The following is a 20,530-nucleotide window of genomic DNA, read 5'->3' on the forward strand; positions in this document are numbered from 1 at the left end:
CTCCCTAGAAAGGCCAAAACCTAGGAAGAAACCTAGAGAGGAACCGGGCTATGTGGGGTGGCCAGTCCTCTTCTGGCTGTGCCGGGTAGAGATTATAACAGAACATGACCAAGATGTTCAAATGTTCATAAATGACCAGCATGGTCAAATAATAATAAGGCAGAACAGTTGAAACTGGAGCAGCAGCACAGTCAGATGGACTGGGGACAGCAAGGAGCCATCATGTCAGGTAGTCCTGGGGCACGGTCCTAGGGCTCAGGTCCTCCGAGAGAGAGAAAGAAAGAGAGAATTAGAGAGAGCATATGTGGGGTGGCCAGTCCTCTTCTGGCTGTGCCAGGTGGAGATTATAACAGAACGTGGCCAAGATGTTCAAATGTTCATAAATGACCAGCATGGTTGAATAATAGTAAGGCAGAACAGTTGAAACTGGAGCAGGAGCATGGCCAGGTGGACTGGGGACAGCAAGGAGTCCTCATGTCAGGTAGTCCTGGGACATGGTCCTAGGGCCCAGGCCAGTTGAAACTGGAGCAGCAGCATGGCCAGGTGGACTGGGGACAGCAAGGAGTCATCATGTCAGGTAGTCCTGGGGCATGGTTCTAGGGCTCAGGTCCTCCGAGAGAGAGAAAGAAAGAGAGAAGGAGAGAATTAGAGAACGCACACTTAGATTTACACAGGACACCGAATAGGACAGGAGAAGTACTCCAGATAAACAAACTGACCCTAGCCCCCGACACATAAACTACTGCAGCATAAATACTGGAGGCTGAGACAGGAGGGGTCAGGAGACACTGTGGCCCCATCCGAGGACACCCCGGACAGGGCCAAACAGGAAGGATATAACCCCACCCACTTTGCCAAAGCACAGCCCCCACACCACTAGAGGGAAATCTTCAACCACCAACTTACCATCCTGAGACAAGGCCGAGTATAGCCCACAAAGATCTCCGACACGGTACAACCCAAGGGGTGGGGGGGAACCCAGACAGGCCGACCACAACAGTGAATCAACCCACCCAGGTGACGCATCCCCCAGGGACGGCACGAGAGAGCCCCAGCAAGCCAGTGACTCAGCCCCGTAACAGGGTTAGAGGCAGAGAATCCCAGTGGAAAAAGGGGAACCGGCCAGGCAGAGACAGCAAGGGCGGTTCGTTGCTCCAGAGCCTTTCCGTTCACCTTCCCACTCCTGGGCCAGACTACACTCAATCATATGACCCACTGAAGAGATGAGTCTTCAGTAAAGACTTAAAGGTTGAGACCGAGTTTGCGTCTCTGACATGGGTAGGCAGACCGTTCCATAAAAATGGAGCTCTATAGGAGAAAGCCCTGCCTCCAGCTGTTTGCTTAGAAATTCTAGGGACAATTAGGAGGCCTGCGTCTTGTGACCGTAGCGTACGTATAGGTATGTACGGCAGGACCAAATCAGAGAGGTAGGTAGGAGCAAGCCCATGTAATGCTTTGTAGGTTAGCAGTAAAACCTTGAAATCAGCCCTTGCTTTGACAGGAAGCCAGTGTAGAGAGGCTAGCACTGGAGTAATATGATCAAATTTTTTGGTTCTAGTCAGGATTCTAGCAGCCGTATTTAGCACTAACTGAAGTTTATTTAGTGCTTTATCCGGGTAGCCGGAAAATAGAGCATTGCAGTAGTCTAACCTAGAAGTGACAAAAGCATGGATTAATTTTTCTGCATCATTTTTGGACAGAAAGTTTCTGATTTTTGCAATGTTACGTAGATGGAAAAAAGCTGTCCTCGAAATGGTCTTGATATGTTCTTCAAAAGAGAGATCAGGGTCCAGAGTAACGCCGAGGTCCTTCACAGTTTTATTTGAGACGACTGTACAACCATTAAGATTAATTGTCAGATTCAACAGAAGATCTCTTTGTTTCTTGGGACCTAGAACAAGCATCTCTGTTTTGTCCGAGTTTAATAGTAGAAAGTTTGCAGCCATCCACTTCCTTATGTCTGAAACACATGCTTCTAGCGAGGGCAATTTTGGTGCTTCACCATGTTTCATTGAAATGTACAGCTGTGTGTCATCCGCATAGCAGTGAAAGTTTACATTATGTTTTCGAATAACATCCCCAAGAGGTAAAATATATAGTGAAAACAATAGTGGTCCTAAAACAGAACCTTGAGGAACACCGAAATGTACAGTTGATTTGTCAGAGGACAAACCATTCACAGAGACAAACTGATATCTTTCCGACAGATAAGACCTAAACCAGGCCAGAACATGTCCGTGTAGACCAATTTGGGTTTCCAATCTCTCCAAAAGAATGTGGTGATCGATGGTATCAAAAGCAGCACTAAGGTCTAGGAGCACGAGGACAGATGCAGAGCCTCGGTCCGATGCCATCAAAATGTCATTTACCACCTTCACAAGTGCCGTCTCAGTGCTATGATGGGGTCTAAAACCAGACTGAAGCATTTCGTATACATTGTTTGTCTTCAGGAAGGCAGTGAGTTGCTGCGCAACAGCCTTCTCTAAAATCTTTGAGAGGAATGGAAGATTCGATATAGGCCGATAGTTTTTATATTTTCTGGGTCAAGGTTTGGCTTTTTCAAGAGAGGCTTTATTACTGCCACTTTTAGTGAGTTTGGTACACATCCAGTGGATAGAGAGCCGTTTATTATGTTCAACATAGGAGGGCCAAGCACAGGAAGCAGCTCTTTCAGTAGTTTAGTTGGAATAGGGTCCAGTATACAGCTTGAAGGTTTAGAGGCCATGATTATTTTCATCATTGTGTCAAGAGATATAGTACTAAAACACTTGAGCGTCTCTCTTGATCCTAGGTCCTGGCAGAGTTGTGCAGACTCAGGACAACTGAGGTTTGGAGGAATACGCAGGTTTAAAGAGGAGTCCATAATTTGCTTTCTAATAATCATAATCTTTTCCTCAAAGAAGTTCATGAATTTATCACTGCTAAAGTGCAAGTCATCCTCTCTTGGGGAATGCTGCTTTTTAGTTAGCTTTGCCACAGTATCAAAAAGGAATTTCGGATTGTTCTTATTTTCCTCAATTAAGTTAGAAAAATAGGACGATCGAGCAGCAGTAAGGGCTCTTCGGTACTGCACGGTACCATCCTTCCAAGCTAGTCGGAAGACTTCCAGTTTGGTGTGGCGCCATTTCCGTTCCAATTTTCTGGAAGCTTGCTTCAGAGCTCGGGTATTTTCTGTGTACCATGGAGCTAGTTTCTTATGAGACATTTTTTTAGTTTTTAGGGGTGCAACTGCATCTAGGGTATTGCGCAAGGTTAAATTGAGATCCTCAGTTAGGTGGTTAACGGATTTTTGTCCTCTGGCGTCCTTGGGTAGGCAGAGGGAGTCTGGAAGGGCATCAAGGAATCTTTGTGTTGTCTGTGAATTTATAGCACGACTTTTGATGTTCCTTGGTTGGGGTCTGAGCAGATTATTTGTTGCAATTGCAAACGTAATAAAATGGTGGTCTGATAGTCCAGGATTATGAGGAAAAACATTAAGATCCACAACATTTATTCCATGGGACAAAACTAGGTCCAGCGTATGACTGTGAGAGTGAGTGGGTCCAGAGACATGTTGGACAAAACCCACTGAGTCGATGATGGCTCCAAAAGCCTTTTGGAGTGGGTCTGTGGACTTTTCCATGTGAATATTAAAGTCACCAAAGATTAGAATATTATCTGCAATGACTACAAGGTCTGATAGGAATTCAGGGAACTCAGTGAGAAACGCTGTATATGGCCCAGGAGGCCTGTAAACAGTAGCTATAAAAAGTGATTGAGTAGACTGCATAGATTTCATGACTAGAAGCTCAAAAGACGAAAACGTCATTTTTTTTTTTGTAAATTGAAATTTGCTATCGTAAATGTTAGCAACACCTCCGCCTTTGCGGGATGCACGGGGATATGGTCACTAGTGTAGCCAGGAGGTGAGGCCTCATTTAACACAGTAAATTCATCAGGCTTAAGCCATGTTTCAGTCAGGCCAATCACATCAAGATTATGATCAGTGATTAGTTCATTGACTATAATTGCCTTTGAAGTAAGGGATCTAACATTAAGTAGCCCTATTTTGAGATGTGAGGTATCATGATCTCTTTCAGTAATGACAGGAATGGAGGTGGTCTTTATCCTAGTGAGATTGCTAAGGCGAACACCGCCATGTTTAGTTTTGCCCAACCCAGGTCGAGGCACAGACACGGTCTCAATGGTGATAGCTGAGCTGACTACACTAACTATGCTAGTGGCAGACTCCACTATGCTGGCAGGCTGGCTAATAGCCTGCTGCCTGGCCTGCACCCTATTTCATTGTGGAGCTAGAGGAGTTAGAGCCCTGTCTATGTTGGCAGATAAGATGAGAGCACCCCTCCAGCTAGGATGGAGTCCGTCACTCCTCAGCAGGTCAGGCTTGGTCCTGTTTGTGGGCGAGTCCCAGAAAGAGGGCCAATTATCTACAAATTCTATCTTTTGGGAGGGGCAGAAAACAGTTTTCAACCAGCGATTGAGTTGTGAGACTCTGCTGTAGAGCTCATCACTCCCCCTAACTGGGAGGGGGCCAGAGACAATTACTTGATGCCGACACATCTTTCTAGCTGATATGCACGCAGAAGCTATGTTGCGCTTGGTGATCTCTGACTGTTTCATCCTAACATCGTTGGTGCCGACGTGGATAACAATATCTCTATACTCTCTACACTCGCCAGTTTTAGCTTTAGCCAGCACCATCTTCAGATTAGCCTTAACGTCGGTAGCCCTGCCCCCGGGTAAACAGTGTATGATCGCTGGATGATTCGCTTTAAGTCTAATACTGCGGGTAATGGAGTCGCCAATGACTAGAGTTTTCAATTTGTCAGAGCTAATGGTGGGAAGCTTCGGCGTCTCAGACCCCGTAACGGGAGGAGTAGAGACCAGAGAAGACTCGGCCTCTGACACCGACCCGCTGCTTAATGGGGAGAACCGGTTGAAAGTTTCTGTCTGCTGAATGAGCGACACCGGTTGAGCGTTCCTACAGCATTTCCTTCCAGAAACCGTGAGAAAGTTGTCCGGCTGCGGGGACTGTGCCAGGGGATTTATACTACTATCTGTACTTACTGGTGGCACAGACGCTGTTTCATCCTTTCCTACACTGAAATTACCCTTGCCTAACGATTGCGTCTGAAGCTGGGCTTGCAGTACAGCTATCCTCGCCGTAAGGCGAGCACAGCGGCTGCAATTAGAAGGCATCATGTTAATGTTACTACTTAGCTTCGGCTGTTGGAGGTCCTGACGAATCGTGTCCAGATAAAGCGTCCGGAGTGAAAAAGTCGAGGAAAAAATAAATATATGAACGGTAATTAAAAAGTGAAACCCGTAAAGTTGTCAGGTAGCAAAATAGGTTGGCAACAAAACGCACAGCAATTTGAAAACAAGCCTGCAAGTTGTGACCGGAAATGATCTATCTATCTATCTATCTATCTATCTATCTATCTATCTATCTATCTTTCTGTCTTTCTCTCTGTCTTTTTCTCCATCTCTCACCTCTCTCACCCTACTCTCTCTCCCTCTTTCCAGCCCATATGTCATCTAAGCAACGGGAGGTTGCTGTCTATCCATCCTGTGTCACCTTGGAAATGTGCTTCTGCTTTGACTGGCTCACTTCATAATGTCTCAGCCACTACATAAACCTTCTCTCTCTACAAACAACACAGTCTGGGCCAACACAGTGCGTGTTTGTTTTCTCTTTTGTGGTAGTCTGGCTAAGGAAATGTGTGTCTTCTTATGCGAAACCAAGCCTGTCTTTTCTGATGTTTCCTACTTTTGGAATTGCATTATTGCACAATGATGCACCATTAATTGGTATGGATGGATTGAAAGGACAAAGATGTGAGTCTTACCTGTTTTTGCCAAATTGAGAGTTAATCTAGTATCTCTAACTTGAAGCAACATGCTACACTCTATTACTTACTTACCTATATCTCATTCTTTCTCTCTCCTTAGAGTGTATGAACTGCACTGGCTATGCTGATATGAATGATAGACTGAGTATGCTGGAATCCAAGGTAATCTTGCAGCAACCAAACCTGTCATTAAAACAGTATTACATACAGTACATGAATGTACATGAATGTACTTCATTTTGTGTGTATATATATATATATACATATATATATAATGTAATGAGACCTGATATTCTCAAAAATCTAGCTCCTATCTCAACAGGACTGAACACTAATCTTCCTTCATTTTGTGTCAGATTGTGTTGCTGGAGGAGGCGGGACCACCACCTCTCCTATTCAGATACTCCCCAGATGGGTCATCAGATAACGAGGTGGGACTGGGAGCACCCAAACCCACCCCCATCACTCCCCCCGCAATCGGACTACCAGGTGAGGCGCTTTACAGCAGGACCTCACTGAACCTCCAATGGTTAACTATTCACTTTTCTTCCTCCATAGTTTTATATGGCAACTGTTTGACTCTGTTGTGTTATAGATTTTCAGAAAAGTGCACCAAATGTTTAAAGAAGTGTCTGAATCGGGTGGAATTCTGACAGATTTGTTAAATCGTTTGTTTTCCAAGGAGCCAGAGGCCTCCCAGGGCCAGCTGGACTCCCAGGTGTGGCGGGACCCCCTGGACGCACTGGAGAGACAGGCCTAGCAGGGAAACCTGGACCCATGGGATCCAGAGGTATAAGTCTTCCCCCCACCTCTGTATCTCACCCATACACTATCACTTGGGGCTCCCGAGTGGCGCAGAGGTCTAAGGCACTGCATCTCAGTGCAAGAGGCGTCACTCCAGTCCCTGGTTCTCATCCAGGCTGAATCACATCCGGCCGTGATTGGGAGTCCCATAGGGCGGCGCACAATTGGCCCAGCGTTGTCCGGGTTTGGCCGGAGTAGGCTGTCATTGTAAATAAGAATTTGTTCTTAACTGACTTGCCTAGTTAAATAAAGGTTAAATCAAATATAAAGGTACAAAGCAGTTTGACACTTGCATGTTCACACATTAGATGTGTAAGGACAGTGTTGTGTTGTGTTGTGTTGAGGCTGCCTGTGCTCTGGCTCCCACAGGGCCCCAGGGCCAGCAAGGAGCCCAAGGGGAGAGAGGTGTACCTGGGCCAGCGGGGCCTCTGGGGCCAGCCTCTTCCTTCTCTCACAGAGCAGATGTGTTTGGTCTGAGGGAGCTGGGCCAGTGTAAGTATGCCTGCTACACCAATGAATTTAAGTCAAGAACTACAGAAAGAAATGTAAACCATAGGCCCTATAGGGATACCACATTCATTAGTATGACTGATGTTTCATTCTGAAAGTGTTTCAGGAGTCTTGTGTGATTTTTGACCTCTTTCTTGCCATTGACAGTTTGACATCTAGGACATTTTGAAATATCCATTATTTAAGGTGTTAGATAAGCCACGCCCTCTAGTTCTCCTCCTGTATCTCCCTAACCTGCCGCCACTCCCCCAGTGCTCTTTCCCTCCCTCTCTCTGTGTGGGTGTATCTGATTGTGTGAGTGGAGACAGGTATGCTGGAGTCAAAGCAGATCCCAACCAGCTGCAACCTGTTCCATAATCAAGACCTCTACAAATGCTCAGCCCTGCCACTTCCACACTGCCAGATCGTAGCCTCTGCTCAGTCAGTCTACATTTCAAGCCATTTGTTCCTGCATAGATCTTGCTATTCCTGTGGTGCCTGTTTTCCCTAGCCTGACGCCGCTTTTCTCTCTGCTACAGTTCCGTCCTCTCTGACTCTGGTCCCTGTCACCAGTCCCTCATCTTGTCAATCCTGCTTCCCTACCCTGGACCCCCGCTCTACTGCTTCCTTGGATTCCGCTCTGGACCTGCTTACCCTGCCCCTAGTCCCCTTGCCCCAGCTGCAGCCTCATTTCCTGGTTCCCTGCTACCCACCCAAGCTCCCCCTGGCCTGTACCCCATCTCCCCCCGCTTTTCAATAAATACATTGGTTACCTTATCCCTGTCTACTCGTCTGAGTCTGCACTTGGGTTCACCTGCTCCACCCCGCGTAACAGTACGTTCTGGCCAAAAGATATGAACCAAGCAGACTTAGATCCTCTCCACCAAACCCTCGTTGTCCAAGGCGCCCTACTCGAGCAACCAAGTTCTCATGACCAAGCCCTGAGAACCCTTCTGGAGCATGTCAAGGAGTTTACATGGAGCCTTTCTGACCTGCAGGACTGAACCTTCACCCAGAGCTCACAACCAGCCCCTAGTCCTTCTCCTCCTCCCCGTGAACCGTTTGTTCCAGCTTCCGAGCTTTACAATGGCAACCTCAGAACTTGCAGAGCTTTTTTGGTACAATGTTCACTAGTATTTGAGCAACAGCCTTACTCTTGTGCTAGTGAACGGGCCAAGATTTCCTTCCTGATTGGCTGCCTCCGTGGAGCATCACGTCCCTGGGCCACAGCGGTCTGGGAGAGACAGTCTCCCATCTGCTCCTCCTACTCCAGATTCACAGAGGAGATGAAGAGCCTTCGACCATCCTGTCAGCGGTAAGGATGCCGCTAAATGACTCCTGTCCCTCCATCAAGGCTCCCATAGTGTCGCTGAAATGGCGGTCGAGTTTCGCACCCTTGCCGCTGAGAGTGGCTGGAATGAATAGGCCCTTCAGGGAGCATTCCAGAACCCTCTCACTGAGACCATCAAGGACGAGTTGGTGTCCAGGGATGAGCCTGATGGACTCAATGAGCTCATCTCTCTCGCCATCCGCATCGACAACCATCTCCGTGAGCGTCGGAAGGAGAGGGCAGGTAAGGTTGCATGAACCATAACAACATCTGCTTCATCGCCTTGTTCTACTTCCCCGACTGCCTCCCTTCCCAAGTCTCTTCCAGAACCTGAACCCATGCAGCTCGGCCGGGCCCGTCTCTCTCCGGAGGAGAGGCAGCTGTGAATCAGCACTTGGAGCTGCCTATACTGTGGCCAGGTTGGTCACTTTGTCTCCATCTGTTCCCTGTGTCCAGCAAAAGAGGTGGCTCAGCAGTAGTGGGGGATATACTGTTGAGCCAAATCACCATGGCCGTCTACCCCCAGACCCCTGCTTAATGGCACCCTCGTGTGGCAGAGCCTTTCCTCTGCCTGCTCTCATCGACTCGGGCACCGACGAGAGTTTCCTAGACCGTGGTGTCGTTACCCAGTTGGGCCTGCGCACTGTTCCACTCGATTCACCCCTCGATACCAACGCTCTCAACGGACAGCTCCTCGTCCATGTCTGGGAGAGAATTGTCCCCGTCATCCTGCATCTCTCTGGAAACCACCCCGGTAAGGATCAGTTTCCACATAACTGACTGCCCTCAATCTCCCCTGATTCTTGGCCATCCATGGTTAAAGCTGCACAACCCTCAAATCGACTGGATCGCCAGAATGGTAACCACTTGGAGTTAATTTTGTCACTCTAATTGTTTACATCCTGCCCTTGCCCCTGCCTTGTCTGTGCCCCAGTCCATTCAAGAACCTCCGGACCTGTCAACAGTTCCTCCTGAGTATCACGATCTAGCTCCTGTTTTCAGCAAGCACCACACCCTGTCGCTGCCTACTCATTCACCATACAACTGCCCCATTGACCTCCTGCCTGGAGCTCCTCTCCCCAGTAGCCGGTTGTATAACCTCTCTCACCCCGAGCACGAGGCTATGGACTGGTTCCCTGGATGCAGGACTTATAAGGCCTTCATCCTCTCCGGTAGGTGCTGTTTTTGCTTTGTAAATACAAAGGATGGGTTACTGGAGCTGTGCATAGACTGTCGTGGGCTGAATAATATCACAGTGAAGAACAAGTATCCTTTGCCACTCATCAGTTCTGCTTTTGCCCCCCTCCATGGTTCCACGAGGTTCACCAAACTCAACCTCAGGAATGCCTACCATCTTGTCCACATCAGAGAGGGGGACGAGTGGAAATCTGTGTTTAACACACCAGTTGGCCACTTTGAGTATTTGGTCATGCCTTTAGGTCTTACTAACGCCCCTGCTGTTTTCCAGAACCTAGTCAATGATGTGCTGAGGGTTGTGATTGGATGCTTCATTTTGTCAATTTGGATGACATTCAGATTTTTTTCTAAGGACCTAGAGGCTCACCAGCAACACGTTCTCCAGTGGCTGTGGGAGAATACGCTTTATGTTAAAGCTGAGAAATGTGAGTTCCATGCTTCCTCTGTCTTTCCTGGGTTATATTATTGCACAGGGGGAGTTATGTATGGACCCTGCCAAACTCATGGCAGTCAGAGGGGCCTGCGCCCTCAAACCTGAAGTAGCTACAGTGTTTCCTGGGGTTTGACCATTTTTTACAGACGTTTCAGTCGCAACTACAGCCATTTGGCAGCCCCTCTCACCTCCACCTCTACTCTGTTCAGCTGGACCACTGAGGCAGAGGCCGCTTCCCTAACGCCGCTTCACTTCCGCTCCGGTCCTCACTCAGCCAGACCCAGAACTCCAGTTCATCATGGAGGTGGACGCCTCCAACACCGGTTAGATGCTGTTCTGTCTCAACGTTCCCCCTCTGATCAGAAGCTCCACCCATGTGCATTCTTTTCCCATAAGCTCTCACCTGCAGAGAATAATTTTGACATTGGTAACCGTGAACTCCTGGCAGTTAAGCAGGCTCTTTAGTTATGGCGTTACTGGCTGGAGGGCTCTGTACTCCCCTTCATCGTGTGGACAGACCACAAAAACCTGTCCTACATCCAGACTGCCAAATGTCTGAACTCCCAGCAAGTGAGGTGTGCCTTGTTCTTTGGTAGATTCAATTTCACACTCACTTATCTCCCCGGTTCTAGGAATACCAAGCCTGACGCCCTCTCCCATCAGTTTACTGCCGACCACACTGGTTCCGAGCCAGATTCCATTGTGCCTGCACCTGCATCGTTGCCTCCGTCTCCTGGGAGGTCGAATCTCATATCCGCCAGGCTCAGCAAAACCAGCCTGACCTGGGTAACGGTCCTAGAAATGCTCCGTTTGTTCCTGATTCTGTTCGCTCTGATCTTCAGTGGACCCATTCTACCCATCTCACCTGTCACCCTGGTATGAACCGGAACCTTCCTGCGTCAGCGCGTTTGGTGGCCCAACATGGAGAGAGAAGCCCGGGAGTTTGTCTCGGCCTGCTGGGTCTATGCCCGGAACAAAACCTCCACTAGACCCACTTCCGGTGTGCTTCACCCCCTTCCCATACCCAGTCTCCCCTGGTCACACATAGCTCTGGACTTTGTCACTGGCCTTCCCCCATTAAACGGTAACTCACTCATTCTCACCATTACTGACAGATTTTCCAAAGCGGCTCACTTCATTCCCCTCTCCGAGCTCCTGTCCTCCAGGGAAACTGTGGACCTGCTGGTATCCTAAGTGTTTCGTCTGCATGGCATTCCCACTGACATCGTTTCTGACAGGGGACCCCAGTTTACATCCCAGATATGGAGATCCTTCTGTTCAGCTCTTGGTATCAATGTCAGTCTTCTGGATATCACCCCCAGACCAACGGCCAGACCAATAGCCAGACCGGATGGGCCAACCAGGAGATTGAGACTGCCCTATCCTGCGTGACTTCTGCTAACGCTTCCTCCTGGAGTGCCCAGCTACCCTGGATTGAATATGCCCACAACACCCTAACCAACGCCTCATCAGGTATGTCACCTTTCGAGTGTGCTCTGGGTTACCAACCTCCCTTGTTCCCCGCCCAAGAGGTTGCGGTTCCCTCTGTCCATGACCAGATGTGCCGTTGTCATCATACCTGGAGAAAGGCCCGGGTTGCTCTTCTCTGTGCCTCTGCCAGGACCCAGTCCCAAGCCAACCGTCGCCGTGCCTCAGCTCCAGTCTACTCTCCAGGCCAAAAGGTATGGTTCTCTTCTTGGGACCTGCCATTGAAAGTGGCATCGAATAAACTTTCGCCCCGATTCATTGGTCCCTTTGAGATTAACCGTGTCATTAACCCCTCTGCGGTGCGCCTGAAACTCTCAGGATCCATCCTACCTTCCATGTATCCCTGATTTAAACCTGTCTGCTCCAGTCCTGTCTCCTCCTGCAGCAGCTCCTCCACCCGCTCGGCTCATCAATGTCCATCCTGCCTATACTGTCCGGCAGCTTCTGTACGTGCGCCATCAGGGTTGCGGCTGGCAGTACCTCGTGGACTATGAGGGATACGGGCCTGAGGAGCACGGCTGGGAGCCCCGCCGTCACATTCTGGACCATTCACTCTTACGGGATTTCCATAACGTACACCCAGATAAGCCTGGTCGGGCGTAGGGGGGGGGTGCTGTTACATCTGCCATGCCCTCTACACCTCATCCTATGTCTCCCTAACCTGCCACCACTCCCCCAGTGGTCTCTCCCTCTCTCTGTGTGGGTGTATCTGACTGTGTGAGTGGAGACAGGTATGCTGGAGTCAGAGCAGATCCCCACCAGCTGCAACCTGTTCCATAATCAAGACCTTGACAAATACTCAGACTTGCCACTTCCACGCTGCCAGATCGTAGCCTCTACTCAGTCAGTCTACATTTCAAGCTGTTTGTTCCTTTTTTCCCTAGCCTGACGCTGCTTTTCTCTCTGCTACAGTTCCGTCCGCTCTGACTCTGGTCCCTGTCGCCAGTCCTTCATCTCGTCTGTCCTGCTTCCCTGCCCTGGACCCTCACTCTACTGCGTCCTTGGATTCCGCTCCGGACCTGCTTACCCTGCCCCTACTCCCCTTGCCGCAGCCTCAGTTCCTGCTACCCGCCCGAGCTCCCCCTGGCCTGCACCGCATCCCCCCCCACTTTTCAATAAATACCTTAGTTACCTTATCCCTGTCTCCTCATCTGAGTCCACCCCACGTAACTAATATCTGGAGACCTTGTTTCAATAGTAAATGATTGATAACGATCAATTGATAATATTGGAAGACATTACTCTCCCACCTATTTCCACAAGCCTCTTACACCTGGGGAACATTTTATGGAAGAAAGAAAAATATGTCATGACACCGTTAAAGCCAATTGACATGCAAAGTGTATTCTCACCAGGTGTCCCATATCTGGGAAGTCCATCAGTGGAACAACCCTATCTCTGCCTGTTAAAATGCTCTATTCCTACACGAAGAACCCTCAATGGACAACAAGCAACCGGTCTGCCAAGAGCTATAATATATACTGAGCCCTCACAAGACCATGGAAAAAGTAATCTAGGTTTTATCATGTAGGTTTTAGTGGATCCAAATACCCGATAATGTCTCCATTGCAAAAATACATATCTTATCAGTCAAGAGTGAGTCACCATAAAGTTGATAATGACCGTTCAGACAGATTTCAGTTGACTGCTGTATGGATGACTAGAATGTTCCTGTAATGCTGGAGTGGCCTTAACACCTTGTTCCTGTAGTACTATTATCTGTGAGACATGTGAAGTCTAATAGTGAATAATGGTTCCATCCGGAAATAAATATGCACACTAGGGGAGGAGGGCAGTCAGTGGTAGTAATGTATGAGTGTTAGAGAGACAATGACCTCATATGAAACGAAACATATAGAATATGTAGGCCTTATTAATTCATGCTGTAACATTTAATAGAGGACTTTGGCTAAAATCTATGGACTGTAAAATTGTAAATTGTAGAAGTCTATAGACATGTTCCATTGACCTCCATCTGAGGCATTTCCCCATTTTGACCAGCAGAGGGCAAAATGCTCCCACTCGGATGTCATGGAAAGCTGTATATTATTATTGTGGTGGGCTGGCTTTGTTTAAACCTGGGCTCTGGCTGCAGTCTGCCTGCTGTAAATCAGACCCAATTTGTAATCTGTCAGCACAGCAGCCTGAGTCTGGAAACCCTGGGCCACCTCGGAGCCAGAAACTGCTCAATAAACGGCAAGGCGAGGTTGTCAAGTCAAACCTCAATGTTGCAGGTATTTTGAGGTTAGGAGGAGAAGTAGAGAGAGAGAGGCCTGTTTTAGTTGAGTGGTGTGTGTGTGTGGGGGGGGGGATCACTACAGGAAGTAGTGTAATTTAGTCTATTTTAGAAGTTTATAGTGCACCAGAAATTAGTTCCAGTGGCATTGCTCCCAAGAATATCCTAATGATCCCTTTCTGCAGTGGGATACTGAACTAACCAGAGTTTCTGATCCCTACCTCAACCAATGACAATGATGGGTGTGGCACTATCTCACAACACACCCACAGTGACAACCAACCAAGACAACCTATCATCTCCAATGTTTGACAATAATTCACAACCCAAAGTACCACCAGAGCTACAGTATGTAAATATTGGAATTACTCTTAACTCAAACTTGAAGATCATACATGCAGTACATACATGTAGTACATACACATAGTATGTAATTAGAGCACAGTGAGCACCTGTTGCACCTAACCCATGGTTGTTTTTGTTTTGGTTACAGATGAAGAAGCTGCACTCCATTCACAGAACAACCAAAGAGCTGTGACCGGTCCCCCAGGCCCCACCGGATCCCCTGGTCCCCCAGGTATAAACACTGACACCCCCGCTGGCATGACCATGAAGTCATAATGATAATAGTGTCATAATGTTAGTTAGGGGAAAATATAATACTACTTCCCCATATCAGCTAATCACCAAGTGGGACCTTTAAGTGGATATTGTCAGAATATTTTGGAAAACTATCATCTCCATTTTCCAACTCCTGAGGCCGTCCGGGACCCACAGGGCCTGCTGGAAACCCAGGTACCCCAGGGAGAAACGTATGTATAACATTGGACTTTCATGTACATCCTGCAGCAGAATCCTAATTTGAGACTGTGGTGTCCTAAATTATAAGATCCCCTGATAAAGATTAGCAAAAAAAACATACTGAGCTACATTGTATACAATTGTTTTTAAACAATTATATTATTTTATATTAGTACAATTGCTCAGAGAAAGAGATTTTGTTTAACAAGTAATACAACATTTGTATTGGATCCCCTGTTTTCAATACTCCAGCACCCTCCCCTGCATTACATGAGCTGTCCTCGCGCTCTCTCCCACCCTAGATAGGTATTACGCACAATAACTTTCTATCTATTAATGCCAAATAAGACAATCAGTCCATCCTCAAAACAATAGCTTACTGGGGATTGTTTCAATATACAGTGTAGTCTACTATCTCTAACTATACAATGCATTTGGAAAGTATTCAGACCCCTTGACTTTTTCTAAATTATGCCACATTACAGCTTTATTCTATAAGTGATTACATTTTTAAAAATCCTCATCAATCTACACACAATACCACATAATACAAAGTGAAAACAGGTTTTTGTAAATGTTTGCAAATCTATTCAAACTAAAAAACAGACCCTTTGCTATGAGATTCAAAATTGAGCTCAGGTGCATCCTGTTTCTATTGATCATTCCTGAAAATTTTCTACAACTTGATTGGATTCCACCTGTGGTAAATGTCTATATAAGGTCCCACAGTTGACAGTGCATGTTAGACTTTGATCTGAAGCCATTCTTGTGATTTTGCTATTGTAAATATTTGTAGGCTTATGTAGCCAAATTGGATCTAAGATCGTATGCAATCATTTATGTTTTTTGAATGCTATTTTATTATATGAGAATTAACCAATGTTATCAGGCCACACCCAGCCATGATTACAGACACCTGTGTGTGTCCTTTGACACTATATAAACTAGTCATCCCGCAGTGTTTGTCATTATACCCTGATGAAGACAGCTTGTTTGTCGAAATGTTGGATATTAGGTTATTAAATTATTGCATCTGAGCTCCTAGAGCGTGCAGCACTTCTTTAATATTTCAAGAGCAAAAACCAAGCCATGAGGTCAAAGGAATTGTCTGTAGAGCTCGGAGATAGGATTGTATCGATGCACAGATCTGGGGTAGGGTACCAAAACAATTATGCAGCATTGAAGGTCCCCAAGAACACAGTTCCCTCCATCATTCTGAAATGGAAGAAGTTTGGAACCACCAAGACTCTTCCTAGAGCTGGCCGCCCGGGCAAACTGAGCAATCGGGAGAGAAGGGTCTTGGTCAGGGAGGTGACCAAGGACCCGATGGTCACTCTGACAGAGCTCCAGAGTTCCTCTGTGGAGATGGGAGAAACTTCCAGAAGGACAACCATCTCTGCAGCAGTCCACCAATCAGGCCTTTATGGTAGAGTGGCCAGACGGAAGCCACTCCTCAGTAAAAGGAACATGACAGCCCGATTGGAGTTTGACAAAAGACACCTAAAGGACTAAGACAATGAGAAACAAGATTCTCTGGTCTGATGAAACCATTGGCCTTGGCCTGAATGCCAAGTGTCACGTCTGGAGGAAACCTGGCACCATCCCTACGGTGAAGCATATTGGTGGCAGCATCATGCTGTGGGGATGTTTTTCAGCGGCAGGGGCTGTGAGACTAGTCAGGATCGAGAGAAAGATGACCAGAGAAAAGTACAGAGAGATCCTTGATGAAAACCTGCTCCAGAGCACTCAGGACCTCAGACTGGAGTGAAGGTTCACCTTCCAACAGGACAACAACCCTAAACACACAGCAAAGACAATGCAGGAGTGGCTTCGGGACAAGTCTCTGAATGTGCTTGAGTGGCCCAGTCAGAGCTTAAACCCGATCAAACATCTCTGGAGAGACCTGAAAATAGCTGTGCAGTGATGCTGCCCATCCAACCTGACAGAGCCTGAGAGGATCTGCAGAGAAGATTGGGAGAAACTTCCCAAATACATGTGTGCCAAACTTGTAGCGTCATACACAAGAAGACTTGAGGCTGTAATCCCTGCCAAAGGTGCTTCAACTAAGTATTGAGTAAAGGGCCTGAATACTTATATAAATGTGATATTTTTTACATTTAATTTTCAATACATTTGCAAAAAATCTAAAAACATGTTTTTGCTTTGTCAATATGGGTTATTGTGTGTAGATTGATGAATTTTGTTTTAAAATGAATCCATTTTAGAATAAGGATTTGGAAAATAGTCAAGGGGACTGAATACTTTCTGAATGCATTGTATAGCCTTCCGTATTTAGCTGCTATTTATCAACTTTGTAGTAAAAACTACACATCAAATAGCCTAATAATGAGGGGGAAAAGTAGTCAGATTTTTTTCTGGCTAATAGCCTACACAAATGGGCTGCAATATTCAAGGTAAATTAAATCCAACTTGCGGGACTCCCCTGGTCTCCTGAAGTCCTCCTTGCTGCTTCTTTCTCTGTCTGTGTCTCTTTTTCTCTTTCTTTCTCTCAGAAGACTGTTTTTTATACTAAGTATTGCCAACTCCAACGTGGTCAAAGCATTTCATATTATTCTGTAAAGGTAAAGCCACGACACTCCATTTAGTATGATATGTTACGTTTCTTATGGTATGCATTAATTTGTGGATGTCCATCATCCATTACATAAGATATATTATGATTCCAAGAACACAGGATGAGATGTTACTATCTGTGCAAGCACTTTTTATTTTATTTTTTTATTTCACCTTTATTTAACCAGGTAAGCTAGTTGAGAACAAGTTCTCATTTGCAACTGCGACCTGGCCAAAATAAAGCATAGCAGTGTGAACAGACAACACAGAGTTACACATGGAGTAAACAATTAACAAGTCAATAACACAGTAGAAAAAAATGGGCAGTCTATATACAATGTGTGCAAAAGGCATGAGGAGGTAGGCGAATAATACAATTTTGCAGATTAACACTGGAGTGATAAATGATCAGATGGTCATGTACAGGTAGAGATATTGGTGCGCAAAAGAGCAGAAAAGTAAATAAATAAAAAACAGTATAAAAACAGTATGGGGATGAGGTAGGTGAAAATGGGTGGGCTATTTACCAATAGACTATGTACAGCTGCAGCGATCGGTTAGCTGCTCGGATAGCTGATGTTTGAAGTTGGTGAGGGAGATAAAAGTCTCCAACTTCAGCGATTTATGCAGTTCGTTCCAGTCACAGGCAGCAGAGTACCGGAACGAAAGGCGGCCAAATGAGGTGTTGGCTTTAGGGATGATCAGTGAGATACACCTGCTGGAGCGCGTGCTACGGATGGGTGTTGCCATCGTGACCAGTGAACTGAGATAAGGCGAAGCTTTACCTAGCATGGACTTGTAGATGACCTGGAGCCAGTGGGTCTGGCGACGAATATGTAGTGAGGGCCAGCCGACTAGATCATACAAGTCGCAGTGGTGGGTGGTATCCAAGACTTCATGAACAGTGAGCCTGGTGAAATTTGGGGAGCGCATCGTCAGTAGTGTACCTTGTGGTTCCTCGGGTGTTTCGGCCTTTCACACTATACACCCTCCCCAAAGGCGGCCAGCGACAGGGTGATCAATTCTACGCTTGCGTCCCATTCCCAATTAGTCATAGGAGTTGCATTGTTGTTTGATAGCCAACATCCGAATTACGAATTACAATGAATTTAATATGTTACAAATTACAATTCATGTATGTTATGAATTACAATTTGTATATTATGTTACGAATTTCAATTCGTACAATATGTTACGGAATTTGCAAAACGTATGACATGTTACGAGTTCTAATTTGTTATGGTTAACGTTAGTTAGGTGGATAGGTTGCTAACGCTAATGTTAGCTAGTTGGCTAACATTAGCTAGGTTAGGGTTCAGGTAAGGAGTTAGGTTAAAGTGTTATGCTTAGGTTTGAGGGAAGGGTTAGGGTTAGATAACATGCTAAGTTATTGCAAAGTAGCTAAAAAGTAGTGAGTAGTTGCTAAAATGCTAAAGTTGTCTGTAATGAGATGTAATGTAACACGGAACCTTTGGGTTGCTAGACGTTCGCATTATACACCCACCCATCCACTCCGACCAACCACCCTCCTTTCGTTTTTGCCTTAAGTGACCTAGTATCTTATATAACCAAACATAACATATCATACTCATTTCAGGGTCTCGGATTTACATGTATGTTACGGCTAGTCAACCCAGACTTTCCTGAGACATTGTGCATTATACACGGAGTGTAAAAAACATTAGGAACACCTTCCGAATATTGAGTTGCAACCCCTTTTTCCTCAGAACAGCCTCAACTCGTCAGGGCATGGACTCTACAAGGTGTGAAAGCATTCCACAGGGATGCTGGATGTCATTTGGGTGGTAAGACCATTCTTTATACACATGGGAAACTGTTGAGCGTGAAAAACCCAGCAGGTTGCAGTTCTTGACACACTTAAATCAGTGCAACTGGCACCTACTATCATACCCCGTTCAAAGACACTTAAATATTTTTTTGGCCCATTCACCCTCTGAATGGCACACATACACAATCCATGTCTCAATTGCCTCAAAGCTTAAAAATCTTTCTTTAACCTGTCTCCTCCCCTTAATCTAAAATGATTTAACAGGTGACATTAATAAGGGATCATAGCTTTCACCTGGACAATCTATGTCATGGAAAGAGCAGGTGTTCATAATGTTTTGTACACTAAGTGTATGTCCATTGCGCTGCACACAATTTAAACTTAGTCTTGTATGAAGCATGCCAAGATATACCAGCAATAATGGAATATTGCAACTAAAACTCGACTCAATATTGCACCTAAAACAACTAAATAACTACCTATGAAAAATTAGTCTCTCAGTTTTGAACACCTGAATAAGCTCTACTAATTACACGGGCACCGTTGTAGCCTTGACCATGGCATTTGTTCACCGACATCCCCTTACTTTAAATCAGTAAATTTGAATCACTTTTTCAGGCACATTCCTGAAGCCCAAGAAACAAACTCTCAGCTTCCTAGTACATATGGAAATGAGAAAGGTTTATTAATTACTTTTTGGAGGGTTACTGTCAAAATGATTGATTAAATAAATAAAAATTGACATTGATGACAGGTGCATGGGCTCCCAGAGCTCATGGGCCCCCCTGCCTTGCGGGGGCTGCAGGGATGTCTGGTACGCCAGTGGCTGTAGTATTGAAAACAGAGGATCTAATCATTTAGACCACTATCTTTTTGAGATGTTTTTCTTACTTGTTAAACACAATCTCTTTCTCTGAACAATTTTATTAGTATCTCATGTTTAACAAAGGATCCAATAATTCCGGAACCCACTGTATGTGTTTGTTATTTTTGTAAATCATACATTGATGTCAATGGGAGAATAGTGCAAGAAATTCTATCTCTGTGCTCCAGGCTGGTGTTGGTCCCTCAGGCAAGCCTGGGGATCGTGGGCTTAAAGGAGACTCCGGTGAAAGGGTGAGGTTTGGCTGCCTTTAAAGTGACCATCTTGAATAAAGATGACTCTATTTTATGGGAATTCCACACTATGTACAGTCTATACATGACATCGCTCATACAGCGTCTGTCTCCTCACAGGGACCCCCAGGACTCAGGGGAGAACATGGCCTGCCAGTGAGTACACAGTGAGGATACAAAAGTTGATTGCTTTTAAACATATATACAAATTGTTATCTTTGCCAACCACCTGTGTTTTTTCCATTTGTGTTTCTGTTTTTAGGGTGTACCAGGGCCAAAGGGTGAGCCAGAAGATACCCAGGCTGAGGTGACCCTACACATTCCCTCTATTTGATTTAATAGTCCACAGAGACACATTTGCAATACCTCACTTATGAAAAAGCAGTCATAATAGTAGCACAGTAGTAGTATTTAGTAGTTA

The 20,530-nt window shown here is 46.0% G+C and overlaps 1 protein-coding gene across 2 annotated transcripts in view; it reads left to right on the forward strand.

The window, feature by feature from the left end:
- The window catches only part of LOC124011111 (collagen alpha-1(XXVI) chain-like), a 53,492-nt gene that overhangs the window by 31,247 nt on the left and 1,715 nt on the right, over positions 1-20,530 (forward strand). For both annotated transcript variants that reach the window (XM_046324159.1, XM_046324150.1), the window contains exons 4-12: positions 5,953-6,014; positions 6,209-6,341; positions 6,535-6,642; positions 7,026-7,148; positions 14,323-14,406; positions 14,589-14,641; positions 20,047-20,109; positions 20,230-20,265; positions 20,372-20,416. In XM_046324159.1, coding sequence (XP_046180115.1) covers positions 5,953-6,014; positions 6,209-6,341; positions 6,535-6,642; positions 7,026-7,148; positions 14,323-14,406; positions 14,589-14,641; positions 20,047-20,109; positions 20,230-20,265; positions 20,372-20,416 — 707 coding nt within the window. The remainder of the gene's footprint in view (positions 1-5,952; positions 6,015-6,208; positions 6,342-6,534; positions 6,643-7,025; positions 7,149-14,322; positions 14,407-14,588; positions 14,642-20,046; positions 20,110-20,229; positions 20,266-20,371; positions 20,417-20,530) is intronic.

This window comes from Oncorhynchus gorbuscha, linkage group LG02 (assembly GCF_021184085.1).
Source record: "Oncorhynchus gorbuscha isolate QuinsamMale2020 ecotype Even-year linkage group LG02, OgorEven_v1.0, whole genome shotgun sequence".
NCBI lineage: Eukaryota > Metazoa > Chordata > Actinopteri > Salmoniformes > Salmonidae > Oncorhynchus > Oncorhynchus gorbuscha.